This window comes from Sesamum indicum, linkage group LG13 (assembly GCF_000512975.1).
Source record: "Sesamum indicum cultivar Zhongzhi No. 13 linkage group LG13, S_indicum_v1.0, whole genome shotgun sequence".
NCBI lineage: Eukaryota > Viridiplantae > Streptophyta > Magnoliopsida > Lamiales > Pedaliaceae > Sesamum > Sesamum indicum.
Window position 1 is genome coordinate 2973382 of NC_026157.1, and position 17974 is coordinate 2991355.

Sequence of the window (17974 nt, forward strand, 5' to 3'; positions counted from 1 at the left end):
ATATAATATAAAATATATAAAAAAATTATTTATTATACGTACATAAAAAAAATAATGTGGCAGAACGGCTAGTATTATAAAAATCAACCCACAAAATATTTTGACAATGTAACCTTAGGAGGACAACATTGTTTGATAATTAAAAGGGATAAGTTCACCGTACTTCTCTGAAGCTCGTGTAATTATATGTAAACTTTTTATAATTTAAAAAATTATATCTAATATCTCTAATATTTATTTTTGTGTAACACATAGATCTATTTATTGGGATGTAATCCCAATAGTGATGAGCCAAAATCAACAAAACCCTAATGAACTATTACAGAGATAATGGTGGGTTTAAAACCCTTATAAAATATTATTATAAATTAATAAATAAATAAAGAATAACATAACAAATATAAATATACAAGAATTAAAGCATTAGATAAATAAACAGCTCAGGAGTCAAATCCAGAAAAAAGGAGGCCCAAAAAAGCCACCACCAGCCCGCAACCCTCACGATTGCAAAATCCACTGCCACCGAGGCAAAAGGCACAAAGACCCACAAAGAACCACTTAGAAAAACCACTAAAATTTTTCTTTATCACTTTGAAAATCTTACAAAGTATTTAATAAAGAAGGAGGAGGACAATTTTCAATTTATGTTATTTCTTATTCTTTGTTACAGAAACCATAGGGGGCCAATATATATATAGATAGAACATTAAAGACGAAGGGAAAAGGAGGTGAGACGGTGAGGGGTTTCCAAGATCATTGGAAACATGAAAGGGAATAAAACCAGAGGGAGAAGAAGAGGCAATGAGGAAGATGACTGAATAGTAGGGATAGGGGGCAAATTAGAGTTAAGTATAAATTAGGTAATGGGTGTGGGTTTGTGAGTGGGTCAAGGTCAGTGGGCTAAGCCATGGAGATGTGTTAAGGCAGCAAGTGGATTGCCATCCAAGTAAGGGGGGTTAGTTGGTTTGGACCAAGGGGACATTGGCCATAAAATTCAACACTATTAGTTTGTTATATCTTATTAAATTTGTTGGTATTAGCAAAAAAATTAAATAAAAAATTATATTCATCCTCATTTGATTTATTACTTACTTATTATGGTTAAAAAAGATTTGTTTCACATTCAATACTTAGTAATAAGTAAATAAAGGATAAATATAGATTTCTATTCAATTCTTTTTTCCTTTGATATAGCAAATTTGATAAATTTTAACTAATAGAGAAGTCAAATTGTTAGATAGATACAAACATTAAGAGTAGTAGATATGATTTTTTAAATCACATTAAATTTACATAAAATTACACCAAATTTAAATAGTGCAGTGTAATTATCCCTAATTAAAATTAATTATGTGCAGAAAAACGAGGTTATGTGGGGCTGCATCGACACTATATGAGTATTTTATATTATTTTATTATGTGAAAATTGTAATTGATTATTACTGATAATTTAATAGTTATTGGCTGATATATTAGATTATCAATTAACATGTTCATAAAAATTGTTGTAATTCTCACTTTTATCAGAGAAAATAACCTTCAAACACCGACCTTGTTTTAATTGAAATACAACTACGAGGAAGTTTTTCTTTGATTAAGTAAAACCCAATACTTCTGAATTATTGATTAATATTTGGGTATAATAATGTAATTATTCATTGTAATTATTTTAAAGAAAATGAAAAAGGATCTTCACATATCAATATTTTTGTCGTCGATATATAACAATTAGTAGAGGCTTTGAAATTATTTATAATTTTAATAACAAAAACTCTATTACTGGTCCAAATGAACAAGTTCAACAAATTCTAATCCTAGCTACTAGATATATAATTATTTGTCTCGTTTTACATGAATTTATTATAATTTATTTTATTTTTTGATATATTATTATATCTTTTGAGTTGATGTATTATTCAACTTATGGAGATATTGACATAAAGATATTTCGACCACTTATGTACTTATGTAATAAACATGCAATTATTGGTCCATAGGAAGAAAGATGTCAATGTCTTGATTTGACTTCTAAATCAAGCATTAGCTCACCCTTCCCACTCTCTTTTGTTGGTGGCGATGGGAATAAAACAATTCAAAGCGTTTTCACAACGTGTTTTTATTTAGGAATGTCCGTCCTGTGATATAACTATTTTGTTAAAAATGATTGATTTGGCCTGTAATAAATGAATAATAAATTAATTGGGAATAAAATATAAATTTTTATTGATTTTTATTCGTTAATATCGATAAATTCATCATATTAACTAACGAATAAATTTATTTGTCAAACAGAAACAAATATCAAATGTACTAGATGTAATTTTTTAAACTACAACAAATTTATATATTATTAGTTTAAATTATTTTAATATTTAATCATATTAATCATGTCTCGTGCAATTAACATTTCACACATATATGATGATTTTCACGGTTATTTTATTTAATTAGTTTAAATATTATATTTAAAATACAATTTATAATTTTATAAATTCTATAAATATTTTGTAAAATGTAGACTCTCATGGCATGACTCATGAGACATTTAAATAAATAAAAATAAACTCTTAAAAAAATTATTATAATTACACACACACATATATATATATATATATATATGCTAGTAATCAAAATATAAGCGATGCTAATTGTGCATAACTTAAAATTTTATTTTATTTATTATTTAATTAAATAAAAAATAAATAGTCAATTAAAATTGATAAAATAAGTTAATTTAATTTTTTTTGTAAAAAAAATCACTGGTATAATTAAAAGATATAATCATTCTTGAAAAACTAAATAAAGAAAAGGTATTTTGAAGTATCCATAAATTTCTATCAAAGTAGCTATTGTAAGGCTTTAACTTTTCATAAATAGTATAGATAAATTTGAAGCAACACCTAAATATAAACATTTTTATTATCAAAAATATAATTTGATATTTATAATAATTTTAATTTCTTTGAAGACAATTTGACACAAATTTTTCATTTGTTTCTAATTTGATTAATTTCAAAATTTATATCTCATTAAAAGAAATATGATTTTTTTTATTATGTTTAGTTATCAAATTAAAATTAAAAATTTGTAATGGATACTGAATAACTATAACTGTTTAATGATTAGGGTAAATTGAAATGAACTCTCCTAAAATTTACCTTAATTATAAACACCTTTTACTTATTTGAAAAATTACAAATATTTCTCTAAAATTACAGATACCCTAACAAATACCTTTATAATGAGCTGTCACAATAGGATATTTGTTAAGATATTTGTAATTTTATAGGAGTATTTAAATTTTTTACATAACGAGATGGTATTTGTAATTATGACAAATTTTAGGAGAGCCCGTTGTAATTTACACTTGATGATTATTAGTCATTATTTTTGCAAGCAATGTCAAAACATTAGATAGAAATTTCATAATGAAAGTTAATTAATTGTTGTCAATTGATTTTATTTGACCATTATTGATAATATTAGTTTATCGTGATTTTTGAGTTTGTATTTATTTATAGAGCAGAAAATAATCCCTCTTTTGTTTTGTTATCTATGTTATTATTGAAAAATCCTTCCAATATTCAAACTCATTTTCCCCGACCAATAAAAGATTCCCCCCAAATTCTCCAAATAAAACCCTAATTTCATGTTTCCCAGAACTTAGGCAGCGCTACCTTCTTCAGTTACCCCGAGAACCTTGGGCGGTGATGGGCCGAAATTCCGCCGCCGCCTCCGCTTCCGCTTTCCATGAGATTCAAACCGTTTTGCTCTGATTCTCTATTCACGAAGCTTCAACTCAATCCACGTCCAAACCGTAACTTGGGATCGTTGCATTTCCTATTCTACCCATTCATGGCTACCCAAACCCAACCCATCTGCTCGCAAATTCTAACCCCTAACGGAGACGAAAACAACGACGATGTTCTCTGCACTTCTGAAACTATCACTTCGCCGTCCGAGCCGGAAGCCACCCCTTTGGCCCTTCCAAATGGGTACCTGACAGGGGAGGCCCGGGTGGAAAGGGCCTGGGCATATTGGAACAAGCTGGGCCGGCCCAAATTCATCGTCGCTCCCATGGTGGATAACTCCGAGCTCCCCTTTCGGTTGCTCTGCCGTAAGTATGGTGCCCAAGCCGCTTACACACCTATGCTCCATTCCAGAATTTTCACGGAAAATGAAAAATATCGTTCCCAAGAGTTCACTACCTGTAAGGTGTGTATTCATCTTGACTTGCTTTTAGTTTTTGTTATTGAGTATTTCAGTACTAGGTTTGTTGGACTGAGGTTTGCCGGAAATGGCAGGAAGATAGGCCGCTTTTTGTGCAATTTTGTGCAAATGATCCAGATGTTCTGCTGGATGCAGCACGGAGAGTGGAGCCATATTGCGACTATGTTGACATTAATTTTGGGTAATTTTTGGATGATAATTTCTGTATTGCTTTGAATTCCAACAATCTTTTCCTGGTATCGAAGTGTAGTTGTGTCAAGATAAGAATATTTCAGCCCAATGCCGCTGGATTTTCATTCATGTTATTTATAGAGAAACCCAACATTATTGTTTACTGAGAATCTCAACCTGTTATACTGTGAGATTGATGGTTTATGGATCAGGTTGTTGTAGTGCTGGAGTTTTCACCTAGGATTTTGGTTATGCAAGTTTTCTTGGAGTCTTGATAATAGAGAATTGAGCTGACTCTAGCTTCACATTGTTAGTGATACCCTCTTTCAGTTTGTTTGGTATCAAGGATTTGAAACCTAAGAATCAGAATTGGAAGCACTTCCATTAAAGTTTGACCTTATATTTCATCAGTTCCGGTTCTTTGAGGTCATCACTACAGATCCAAATACTGTATTACAATCTTAATCCCTCATCCGGAATGACAAGCCTTTAGAGTCAATAGGTACTCTTGAAATTGTTTTATTTGTGTACCATGATTACAGTGAAATTTTGTTGTTTCTGGATGTTATGGTGCTAGTTCATATTTGGCTGCATCATAGTATTTTTTTTGCCACTGGAGGGAATGCGCCTCTACTAGTTTTATGGTGAAGCTGTAGGTGGCTTGGTGAGTTAGTCTTTTGCAGGGTATCAGGTTTGGCCTGACTTTCTCAATTGAGTTGAAAGTAGAATTTGCAAGTCTTAACCTTCACCTGGAAAACAATCCAAGAAAGAGTTAGAAGAGGAAGCAGAAAGATTGCTTGCACATGAGTTATTATTGTTTGTGTTGCTAATTTGTTAACCTATTTGTCAGCAAGCATGTATTTTGTTGTCCCGTATGATTCTTGTTTTTCTGCGCATTTGAACTGTTCTGTGACATTTGTATCTGACAGAAATCTTGTCTTGGTTTTGTTCTCTGGTACTTCATTTATAGGTGTCCCCAGCGCATTGCTAGACGAGGCAATTATGGAGCTTTCCTCATGGATAATCTCCCTCTTGTCAAGTCGCTGGTAGAAAAATTGGCTAAAAATCTTATGGTTCCTGTCTCGTGCAAAATTCGGATCTTCCCAGATTTGCAGGATACAATTAATTATGCCAAAATGTTGGAGGAGGCTGGCTGTGCTCTTCTAGCTGTACATGGAAGAAGAAGAGATGAAAAAGATGGGAAGAAATTTCGGGCTAACTGGAAAGTAATCAAGGCAGTTAGAGATGCAGTGAGAATTCCTGTCCTTGCTAATGGTAATATACGGCACATAGAAGATGCCTGGCAATGTTTGGAAGAGACTGGTACAGAAGGTGTTCTTTCAGCTGAGTCTCTTCTTGAGAATCCTGCACTGTTTGCTGGATATCGAACTGCAGAATGGGCATTGGATCATGAAGAAACCTGTAAAGATGGAAAACTGGATCAGGCTGAGTTGCTGGTGGAATATTTGAAGTTCTGTGAGAGGTATCCGGTGCCTTGGAGAATGATCCGTTCTCATGTGCACAAGTTATTGGGAGACTGGTTCCGCGTCCATCCAAATGTAAGGGATGATCTTAATGCACAATCCAAGCTTACATTTGAATTTCTTTATGGTATTGTCGATCAACTTAGAGAACTTGGTTTAAGAATTCCTCTTAGTGTAAAGGAAACTAATCACGAAAAGTTATCTGCCAATGGAACTTCAGCCTGAAGTTGTGCTCATGATTGGAGTGCATAAGTTGTAGGAGCCTTATGGTGATTGGTGAAAGCAGAAGGATGTATAAACTAATTGGTTGTGGTATGATTCCTTGTGCTGCAAACTATGTCAGGATTCAACTATATATTGTTTGGTGCTTTAATCAGTGGTATTATGAGATATAAGAGAACAGCTGTTGTGCTATACCACTCTACGCCTCACTTTCATTCTACTTGTAGATCTCCCCATGAATTTATCAAATGGTGAGATGCTTCAAGCGCTAACATGTTTGTCAAGTCCCAGTATTTTTTTGGCTTATTTACTGTATACTTGTATTCCTGCTAAGTACTGATACAATCTGTTGTTGATGAAGTGGTAACGAAACTGTTTTACTTTTTTTTGTGATACAAACAGTTTTTCTAGCTCTGCTTCTTTGTGATACCACTTGATAATAATATGTTCTTTGAGAAACGGTCGGTACATCCATATTCTTATGGAAATTTTACCTCCTACGGTTGATATTCCTTATGATCTTCAGTGGACTAGTTTGGTACAACTTTACGTTCTATTATCCGTTTAACCATTCTGAATGTTGAAGATTTGCTAGCTCAGAAGACAAGCCTGGAAATTGATACTGGGATGAAGTTAAAATCTGCTATCTCTGATTTCGTGTTAAAACTTAAAACTGGTCACGTGATTTGTAAAACCATGTCTTTTGGGTAAGAGTAAGATGGTGACCATTTTGTACTCAAGTTACCCAACCTTTGATGCTGCTAGTCACGACTTGCACTTCTAGTATCATTGTGTAGCATTTTGAGGGTAAATTACAACAATCTTATTTGAGGTTTAATATAATTATGAGTATTTTTTCGTTATTTGAAAAATTATAAATATTTATATGATATTTGATTAAATTATATAATTTTTGGATTTAAACAACGAGAAATTATTCATAATTATACCAAATCTTAGGAAAGATCATTCCAATTTACCTGCATTCTGATGCTACTCATAAATCTTAGTGTGAACAATAGCTTGCTGTCTAAGGCTTAAGGGTAATTAGAAGGGGCTCTCTGAAGTTTGATTTTAATTATAAATATCTTCTCATTGTTTGAAAAATTATAAATATCCTATTGAAATTACAGATATTCTAATAAATACGTTTGCAATGAGTTGTCATAAAGGGGTATTTGTTAAAATATTTGTAATTTCAATAGACATTTATAATTTTTTCAAACAACAATCAACTTATTACATCATTCAAACTGAAAAATTAATTTAATACATAAATATTTATTTGAACAATTGTAAAATTTAAACCTTATTACTCGAGCTAGGTGTCATTGGAGTGAATGGTAACAATGAGTTTGATGAAATCAATTTACGGATAAACCGTAAGATGGGTTTTCCTTGATTATCTGAATTGAGCCCATACAGGTTAACATGAGTAAATTTTAAAAATTTTGGTATATTTAGACATTTCTTAAATTGCTGATAACCTTATTCCAGTGGCTGAATTTTCGTTAATTTTATTGTATTTTGTATTTGATATAATAAGTACATACTATGATATTATTTATTTATTAAAAAAATCATTTTTATACACAAATTTAGAATAGAAAATTGTAACAAAATTAAGAGGAGAAAGCAAGATAAAGAATGTTTTAGTCCTTTTATGTCATATCAGCACGCAACCATTTTCTGCTCAAAGGACAAACAAACAACTGCTCATCCCAAGAAATTACAAAATACATATGCCAAAAATACAAAACAGGAAATTTTCTCAGACGAAAATTAATTAAATTATCAAATTTCATTTCTTGCCTCTAACCATTATTAAAAGAAACAAACAAATCGTCATCATCACCGGTCAATCAAGACGTCGACGACGGCGGCGAGTGGCTGCTGCTCCGGCAGAACTGAGAGGCGTTGCTGTCCATTCTCTCCAGAACAAAGTGGCCCATCATGTCCTTAGACTTCACCAGATTTTCCCTGCACAAGAACTCATCGCTCGTGATTCTGTCCACCTTCATATTGAAATCGTGGACGAAAACATGCGTTTTTGGATTCCCGCCCTTCTTGCTCCTAGCCAGCACCGCCGCTGTGAAGATCGCCGCCATCCTCCCTGGCGCCTCCGGCCAGTACCCTCTCGGCCCATCCACTAGTATCACATCCCAGTCCACCTCGTACAGCTGGTTCGGCAGATCGTTCAGCCCCAATTTACACTCCGAGAACAGGAGATTCTGCACCGGCCGGCACTCGTTGCGCACCTGCTCCTTCACCGCCGCGATCAGCTCCGGCATTTCGCTGAGCTTCGTGCCGTATTGCACGTCGTAGGCTTCGATCTCCGGGTACTTCTCCTCTATGTACGCGGCGTAGTAGCGGTTCTCGTCGATGAAAACGGTTCTCCCATTGTGGTTCAGGGCTTTCCAGAGGAGGGTCTCGTGGGTGAGGCCGAAAACCAGGAAGTTGCACGGCGGCGAGCACTGCCGGAGAGCGTCAGCTATCTGTTTGATATCAGTGTAGGACATGCGGTCGGTGTTGTTGGAGTTGGAAGCGTAGTGGAGGAGGGCCCTGGAAACAGCCGAAGAAAGCGGGGGACTGGAGGCAGCCACGGCGGCGGTGGCGGCGGAGGAGGTGGAGATGGAGATGGAGTCTCGGGGGGTGGAGGAGTATGAGCTTCGTGCCGTTGCTGATGTTGTTCTTCATTTTTGTCTGTGATGAGGTTGTCGGAAGTCTGAGGATTTCGGAGGGAGAAGTCGTGATTTTAAAGATGCTTAATGGACTAACATGAACACGACGTCAACCAATTCCACCAATATATGATTGTGAAAATTCCCAATAGTTGGCCCTCGTTTTTACCATTTTCTTGAATTCACTTTGACGCTTTTAGTTCAAATCTTATTGCTCAATCTTCTATACCAAATTATGTCCCATTTTATTTGTTGCAAATTCTTCTAATTTATTTAATATATATATATATATATATATTACCCATATATAGATGATATTATTTAGAGAAAAATTTTATACACGTAATTTGTATATTAAATAAAATAAAAGATAGAATAAAATTTATAACTAAAAATCTTATTCAACAAAAAATAATATACTAGTTAAATCATTAAGTTTTCATTTAAATAGTACAAATTAGAATTTTCTTAAAAAATTATATTTATTTATGTAAGTGTATTATGAGTTAATGATAACTGATTTATAATATTTGAACAATGGGGTTAGGCTTAATTTCCTAGCATATTAATGGGGTTATGAGTTGTGATCGATTAATATTTCAATCAATTTAGATAAAACCAACACTTCAAATGCGCATCTAATTTCTTATTGCAAACTTTATTGTATCCTTGTATTATATTTTAATAAAAGGTAAATTACAGTCAAGGTTTGTTATAATTATACATTCTTATTGTTTGAAAAACGACAAATATTTTTTGATTTTAACATCTAATGTGAGTTAATTCCATTAGCTTCGTTAGATTTTCATCCATTTTTTGTGATTAATTGTCTAAAATGTTAATTTTTTATTATAAATTATAATATTATATATTTTTTTAAAAAAATTGTAAAATATTTTTATGGATTAATATGCTAAAAGGATTATTCACTTTACTCCCCTTTAGATTATTTTTTTTTTCATATTTTTTCAAACTCTTTCTTTTAAAAAAAATCAAGAAGAGTAGAATAGTAATTTTAACATTACCGTACAAATGCTACATAATTATTTTTTATTTGAAATGTGAATTTATAATTTTACAGACAATAAGTAAATATTCATAATTATGCCGAATATAAAAAATAATAGTTGCAAATAATCCTCTAATAAATACACATCACGTTATTAAAATTGCAACGTCTATTTATTTCAACAAAAAATTTATACACATGTCCTACATATATTAAAACACAATAAATATATAATATGATATTGTAACAGAAAATTCAATTACTTATAATAAATTTAACCCGAACTTATCTTTTTGGATATTTAAAAAAGAGGGGTAGTACGTAATGGAGGGGGTGGGGGTGGGGGTGGGTGGGGGGAGAGGAGTGTCTGATAAGGTTTTAGCGACTGAGTAACTAATTGCAAGCCAAATGTCGCTTTTCCTTCTTCATTTCTCAAAGCAACCCCCCTTTTATTTTCTAACATTTACGTACATTTAAAACACAGGCAGTTTGTTGTTCCATGGGTTGAAGCAGACAAATCAACTGCTTCATTCAACTCTTGTCGTTTCTTTCAACTAAATCAAAGTTAGCTGAGGATTAGTTTCAATCTTAGTGAGATTTGTTGAGGTTTTTATTTAATTATAATTGTGTGTTAAGGCCTAAATATTATGAATTTGTGTGCTTTGATCCGCTGCGAATTGGTAAATAATCTTTTATCATACCTTTGTGTTATGTACATGAACGTTACGTCAATGCGTTGTGTTCCTTTTAAAATTTAAAAGTACAGTTAAATTACATTATAATTTAAAAATGAAGCCACATGCAATATGTTTGTGGGTGTGACATCAGTGTGTGAGTGAGATGAAAGTGCCACATAAGATCATTCACTAATTAGGAACGGTTTGCGTCTTCTTTCATGCTTCAATGTCGTTTGTTGGGACCACACCATATATGATTCATTAATGTGTGATTGGTACGTATCGTTTTTTAGAACGAAAATATACATCTAAATTAATTTGTAATTTAGTATTGTTTATGTAACGTCAAAATGTGATTAAAAAAAAATCCTATATTAGTTAGGGAAGCTCCAGCAAAATCCATTCTACCCTGAATTATGTACCCCAAAGTCAGTGAAATCATAAATATTATCACGAGTATTAATTGGTATTAGAAATGACAACAGGACGAATCTGAAACGGGTTAAAAGTATTTTAGCTATTTTGTGGTATTTATGATAATATTCAACTTAAAGTCATCACATCAAAATAAAATGTAAGATTGAGTTTTGTGGAATTGAAATAAGATATTCTGATTAGAGTTTATTGATAAATTTCCAGAAAAAATCAGATGTTAAAGGACGTCAAGATACAAAATAATACGAGATTTTGCGAAAATGCCATCGGGCCACTACAGAATAATGGAATGGATCGGTTCGTCGGCCCTTTTTGGATCCGATTTGAAAGGATCCATGTACTGTCTTAATTGTTTACATAGATAATACCAAATTAAACTCCAAATCTTGCCTCCCTTTGTGCTTGGTGCTAAATCGGACTCCTTAAGCAGCCCGAACGAAATGGATATTTAAGATGAAATAGGTCCATTATATAACGGGTACTAATTTGGATAGTATCCGTTTAGGTTATGTGATTAAGCAAATCAAATTTGTATTTTGAGTGCAAACGTAATTTTTCATTATCGTTTGTATCCTTTTTGAGATTAAATTATAGTAAAATTGCATTTTGAGAAAATATATAGTTAGTAGATTTTAATTCTATGGTAATTATTTTTCTTTTAATTACCTATTGTACCCATTAAATTCAACCAAAATTACCTCACACGAGGTTAGTTTTAAAATTTAACTACGATCTGTAATTATATAATCAATTATTGAAATTATAAATCCAAAAATCATAATCATTTTCTCTGAACTCAATTATATAAAAATCAATTCTCAATTATGCAACTGTCGTGGCCAAACTCAGCCTTAGATCAAATTAATATATTCAGAGGATGTTCTTGAAATATTTGGAGTGGAAAATGTCCAGAATGATTTTAATTTTTTTTTTAAAAAAAAAAGCTATTAAAATATTGATTGTGTAAACTGTATTTCCATCTCTTCTCAAAAGGCATGAACATTATTGTTGTGGAACTATAAATTATTCTCAAAAGTATACCATATTTTTCACAAAAGAGAAGAAGAGGTTGTCTTTGTTTGTAATTGTCAAGGATCCCTACAAGCCCAAATTCTAATTCAAATCAGATTCGATCAAATTTAAATTAATTAAATGATAATTATTATCGTGTGATTGATGTATAATTTTAAAAAATGATCAATTGCATGATAAGTGTGTTACATTTATTTTATAATTGATTTGATTCGACTAAATTTTCTATTCTAAAGAGTGGAAAAGACATTTATGCTTTACGAAAAAGCTGAAATTCAACATCTTTGTCAAAAGGATGTTGTGTTCTTTTTTAAAAAAAGCAGTCTACAAGAAGAAGATAAAACGATAAAGAGGTTTCTCTTTCATTTCCAATTGCTTTGCTTCAATTTTTTGGCGCTCTGTCCAATTTCTTTCTAAAAAATTCCAGTTTCTTTCCACCCCAGTTGGCCAAAGTGTAATATGTTGGTGAGGTTGCAGTAACCAACTTCTTTTTCAAGTTACTAGAAACCATTGCATGTTCATATTTTCAAGTTGTGATGAAAATGGAATGGAAAGCAATAAAGTTTGAGAGTATAATTCAATAGAAGTTGGATTTGAATGAAGTTACCTTAAAATGTACTTTGAAAACATTAATCCTCAGCCTCAGCAAAAGGGTTTCCTGTTTATACCTTTATTCGTTAATTATTAAAGGATTAAAATAATAATCAATTTTCAAGAATGGCAAACATGAAATTGACCTCAAAAAACATTTCTCAGTGTCTTTACGTACTTTCACGTGACATTTTCACTCCTTTGCTCCACTCAATCTCACCCTCCTGCTCAACGCCGCCGCAGCCCCACCACCATCGCTGCCGTTGTTCACCGCTCCATCCCCCTAATGCCTACTGATCAGAGTCTCCGTATACAACTAATCTCCAGCCTCGAACCATCCATTCTTGAACCCTAACTTGCCCCACTTTAAACCTCTCAAAAACCACTGACTAGTTCCACTATGCTACAACCATCCTTCTACTTTGTTTTCTTGTTTTGCATTCTCCGGCTCCCTGCCGCCACCAGGTGTGATGACCGCGACGCCGACGGCCTGGCCGCCCTCCCAGCCGACGCTGTCGCTCTACTGGCGTTCAAGTCTAAGGCTGACCTCGACCACAAGCTCCTCTACACCACCAATGAGCGGTTCGACTACTGTCAGTGGCAAGGCGTCAAATGCGCCCAAGGTCGCGTGGTCCGCTTCATTGCTGAAAGCTTCGACCTCCGCGGCACCGTTTCCGGCGACACTGTGAGCCGCCTAGATCAACTGCGAGTGCTGAGTCTCAGAAATAACTCTCTCTCCGGCCCCCTCCCCGATTTCTCCCCTCTCGTTAACCTCAAAACTCTCGTCTTAGACCACAACTATTTTTCGGGTACTTTTCCGCTGCCCATTTTGTCGCTCCACCATCTCTCGGTTCTTGATTTGTCCCACAATAACCTCACCGGTCTGCTACCGGAAAATCTAATGGTTCTTGACCGCTTGGGTTATCTCCGCCTCGATTCGAACTCGTTTTACGGCCCTATTCCACCGTTGAACCAGACAATTTTGCAAGTATTCAGCGTTTCGTACAATAACCTCAGCGGTCCGATACCTGTCACCCCAACTCTCAAAAGTTTTAAGATTTCTTCATTTCTGCACAATCCCAATCTCTGTGGTGAGATTATCAACAAACCATGCCGCAACTCGCGTTTCTTTAACTCGTCTTCCGGCGCCGACGCCTCACCGCCGACCCCACTTCTGCAGAACGCTCAGTCTCAGCAAGGATTAAGCCTCATTTCTTCCCCGGATCAAAGAAAGCATCACAAAAACGTAGGCTTTATTTTGGGGTTTGTGATTGGGACTTTGTTTCTAATTGCAGCTATTTTGAGTCTCATAGCTTTGTTGAGAAAGAGAAGAGAAGAAAGAGAACATCTTGAAGCAATAGAAGAAGCTCATTTGGGTGATGAAACTACCAACACCAAAGCTCAGAACGACACTACTTTGTTTTCACTCCAAGCTGAGACCGCGAATGCTGAAAGCCATGATGAGGCCAAGAAACTGAAATTTCCTGAGCAGAAAAAAGTAGTAAAAAGTGGGAGCTTAGTGTTTTGTTCAGGGGAGGAAGAACTGTACACATTGGACCAGTTGATGAGGGCATCAGCTGAGCTTCTTGGGAGGGGCACTATTGGTATTACATATAAAGCTGTGATGGCTAGTCATTTGATTGTGTCTGTGAAGAGACTGGATGCATGCAAAACTGCTATTACCAGTGGTGAGGCGTTTGAGCAACATATGGAGGCTGTCGGTGTGTTGAGGCATCCCAATTTGGTTCCTGTCAGAGCTTATTTTCAGGCTAAGCAAGAGAGGTTGATCATCTTTGATTATCAGCCCAATGGCAGTCTCTTCAATCTCCTCCATGGTAATTTTCCAAACTCTGGCTAATCTTTTAGCTGAAATAGTTTCATGTTTACGCATAGTTTTATGGACTAATCATTCCAGGATCTAATGGTAAGCATGTGTAACTGTTCAATTTGAGTCGAAACACATCAAATTTGTGTAATTTTTAACTTAGAGAAAACTTGTTTGTTAAAGATTCGACACTTAAAATGCAATTCAAATATCGCAATGACAGAAATAAATTATAGGTTTTGTTTCTTTTGTGAAAATGAGGATTGGTAGAGTATGTGTGATGGTGATGGGTGATAGTGGCTGGCATAATGAACTTCTCTGTTTCTGGCTGTGAATGGACTGGCTTGGCTTAGTGGATCCATCCATTTTGTAGATGTTTTATTGGCTTAGATAGAAAATGCTATTGCACTGGCTCTGTTACTACAGACAATTGTGGTTCTGAGAGTGACTTTGCTGTGTTGGGGGGACCAATGACGTTGCGAAGCGACATTCTTGTTTTATATTGATTGTCGAAGTCATGTGAGAATAGTAGGATTCGTCTGTAATGTTCGAACGCACAAGGGCCGATTGGGATAATTCTCTCTTGTTAATCTATTTAGTGTGTGTTTCCTGTTGTTGGTTTGGCTGGTGTTTTTGGTCTTGATTATTTAGTTTTATTGCCCTACAACATACAAGTTGAAGTTTCTGTTGATCACTGAAATGCAGATAAAATTAAGAGAATAACGAAGGTAATAATGTACTCAGAAACCTTGCTGCCATTGTCTCCGAAGGTCTGATAGTACAAAAAATTTCTAATTGTTTCAATGAGCTAAACATCCAACCATTACAATACACTTTGCTTGTTGTATTCTCTTGTTTGAACATGAATGAGGCGATTCTAAAAATCCGAGCCTTTTAATGCCCTTATCATGAAATGAAAGAAAAGTACCAAAATAAACCTTTGATCTAGATCCAATATCTTGTATCCCAAACTTAAAAACATGGATTTTTAGATGCTCAATTGGCTTACTCTAAATGACATGATATTGCTGTCCTTTTTGTTTCACATCTATGTTCTTCCCTTGTATTGCCATACATGCAGTGGAAGATTAAATTCTTCTGTTGAGGTTTACTGAAAGTTTGAAGTTAACATATAGCATAAGTATCAGGTTATGTCTTTAAAAAGAAAATGTTATCTATTACCTCACTTTCTCTTGTTGATGTCTCCTTGAACTTGTTATTCTTAGATTCAAGATCAAACAGGTCAAAGCCTCTTCATTGGACATCATGTCTGAAAATTGCAGAAGATGTAGCTCAGGGCCTCGCCTACATTCACCAAGCATCAAAGCTCATCCACGGCAACCTCAAGCCGTCCAATGTTCTGCTGGGTCCTGATTTTGAGGCCTGCGTCACTGATTACTGCCTTGCTATTCTTGGTGAAACCTCAACGGACGACGATCCTGATCTCGCTGGCTACAGTGCGCCTGAAGTACGAAAATCTCCACGCAGGGCCACTGCCAAGTCTGATGTCTATTCTTTTGGTGTCCTCTTATTAGAGCTTTTGACGGGCAAAACACCATCCCAGCATCCATTCCTTGCTCCTCCCGATATGCCCGACTGGGTCCAAGCCATGAGGGGAGACGACAGCGACGATGACATCCGACTTAGGATGCTGGTTGAGGTGGCTGGTATCTGTAGGGTGACCTCGCCCGAACAGAGGCCGACAATGTGGCAGGTTCTGAAGATGATTATGAATATTAAAGACATTATGGATTATAGTTCAGGGGATGGTAACAATGGTAACTTGTGACATGGGATTTTACTATGTTAAGTAAACTGCAGACAAGAATAACATTTAACTTATGTGAATGTTCGGAGTGTTACACTCATCCTCAAGCATTGATGAAAGAAATTGTGGGGGTGAGTAATTTTGCAAAGCTCATGAGTAAAACCTTTTCTTGGTTGTGTTTTGATTTAGTGTTACATCAAAATTGAAAAGATTAAAACGGTACTAAAATTCAAGAAAACTAAAAAGATACTTCAAAAATTTGTGTACTTGTATTCAGGTTTTGAATCGTCTCTAATTTAAGTGTCGAAAAGTTAACCTGTAGAATGTTCTACAACAACAATTTGCGGACTCGAGACTAATTTTTCTTAACTTGAGCGTGGTAGAGAGTTATAGTTGGGGTTCACCCAACACTATCTGATAGACATGGTTCCAGGATAAATTTAAAATCATGATTACCATCTATACGAGTAAAGGACTTTGTTTTTAAGTTTGGATTATATTAGTTTAAAATTAAATATTCATTTACATTTTTTTTTATATAAATATACATATAAAACACGTATTAGAATTTAGAATACTACAATGGTCGAAGAATTTTCAATAACGTCCTAAGATCAAAGAAGGATTAACCTGCAAAACAAAGATTCGCACTCCGACACTTAAATTAGTAATAATTTTATTGAATAAATAAAACAAAAACTTGAAATTATGTGAGGATAATTGTTGAATATAATGATGAAGTGATAAAATTCGTGTGGAGTGTAAAAGTCAGCTCAAAAGTAACTAAAATTTGAGAGAGAATGAGAGACTGGTGACCAAATGACGGCACAAAGCTTCAACTTATAGGCAATTGTAGAGCAAGATCCAGGAAGTGATTAAGGTAAATCATACACTGTTAGAAAATTGAATGCTTTAGCTAAATAACAAACAAATTGGTTCGTGATTTGAACTTATCTAGACGAAAATATGACTTCTTGATCGAGTCTTGCTTAGTCAACCCGAGAATCCATGAATCCGTTTACTAGCTGCTTGAAGAGTTAATTTGAGCCAGATTGCTAGACATTAGTTTGACATTTTTTAGCATGAAGTGTCTAGTAATGTCAGAAATATGTATGACAAGCTGTCTTTACTGTATGCTAAATGACCTTGTTGAATTAAATTCGTTTTTTGGGCCTTCTAGGTTAGATTTGAGAAAAAATATTTGAGGGACATTAATAGAAATATAAGATCATGAGTTTAAATACTACTGAACATATATACATATATATGTTAATTTATGTAGATTGTTTTATTTGTTTATTAAGTACTACTTATAAGGGGGGAAAAATATAAGGGACAATTACACTTTCTTCTCTTGAAGTTTAATATAATTACACATAGACCTCATATAGTTTGAAAAATTATATCTAGCACCTATAAAATTTGCTTTCATTTAACAAAATAAGTCCGTCTGTTAGCCAAAATTCCTAAATTTGCTGATATTAACAAAAAAAAAATGAATAAGAATTTAATATTTACCATTGATTGACTGATTATTGACTTATTACAGGTCAACAGTTTTTTTCGGTTTAAAACTATCCTTATAATGGTGAAAATCTACCTCTTCATATGCATTGAGGCGTGAATACGTATGAGGGTAATTTGATCATAAAAAAAAATTATTTAACCTGCAATAAGTCAGTAATAAATCAATTTGGGATTAATATAGAATTTTTTTTTATTAATCTTAACAAATTCAGTAATTTTTATTATTGAAGGAACTTATTTATTAAATAAAAATAAAATTTAAATATACTATATGTAATTTTTAAATTATAAAAAAATTATATATAATTACATTAAATTTGAG

The 17974-nt window shown here is 34.0% G+C and overlaps 3 protein-coding genes across 3 annotated transcripts; 2 read left to right on the forward strand and 1 right to left on the reverse strand.

The window, feature by feature from the left end:
* LOC105176214 (tRNA-dihydrouridine(16/17) synthase [NAD(P)(+)]-like) lies at positions 3589 to 6566 on the forward strand. The gene is made up of 3 exons (XM_011098943.2): positions 3589 to 4215; positions 4305 to 4411; positions 5372 to 6566. The coding sequence occupies exons 1-3, from the start codon at positions 3751 to 3753 to the stop codon at positions 6108 to 6110; spliced, it is 1311 nt and encodes a 436-aa protein (XP_011097245.1). The 5' UTR covers positions 3589 to 3750; the 3' UTR covers positions 6111 to 6566.
* Positions 7749 to 8906, reverse strand: LOC105176327 (protein IRX15-LIKE). The gene has a single exon (XM_020698587.1). The coding sequence runs from the start codon at positions 8624 to 8626 to the stop codon at positions 7970 to 7972; it is 657 nt and encodes a 218-aa protein (XP_020554246.1). The 5' UTR covers positions 8627 to 8906; the 3' UTR covers positions 7749 to 7969.
* On the forward strand, positions 12612 to 16287 carry LOC105176215 (probable inactive receptor kinase At5g67200). The gene is made up of 2 exons (XM_011098944.2): positions 12612 to 14367; positions 15584 to 16287. Exons 1-2 carry the CDS (start codon positions 12933 to 12935, stop codon positions 16144 to 16146), a joined length of 1998 nt encoding a protein of 665 aa, XP_011097246.1. The 5' UTR covers positions 12612 to 12932; the 3' UTR covers positions 16147 to 16287.

Excerpts from the sequence above, each read along its gene's own strand:
- LOC105176214 (XM_011098943.2), top strand. The coding sequence starts at position 3,751 with ATGAGATTCAAACCGTTTTGCTCTGATTCTCTATTCACGAAGCTTCAA. Across the intron at positions 4,216-4,304 it reads AAGAGTTCACTACCTGTAAG|GAAGATAGGCCGCTTTTTGT; the intron begins GTGTGTATTCAT and ends CGGAAATGGCAG. Across the intron at positions 4,412-5,371 it reads TATGTTGACATTAATTTTGG|GTGTCCCCAGCGCATTGCTA; the intron begins GTAATTTTTGGA and ends CTTCATTTATAG.
- LOC105176327 (XM_020698587.1), bottom strand. The coding sequence starts at position 8,626 with ATGTCCTACACTGATATCAAACAGATAGCTGACGCTCTCCGGCAGTGC.
- LOC105176215 (XM_011098944.2), top strand. The coding sequence starts at position 12,933 with ATGCTACAACCATCCTTCTACTTTGTTTTCTTGTTTTGCATTCTCCGG. Across the intron at positions 14,368-15,583 it reads TCTCTTCAATCTCCTCCATG|ATTCAAGATCAAACAGGTCA; the intron begins GTAATTTTCCAA and ends TGTTATTCTTAG.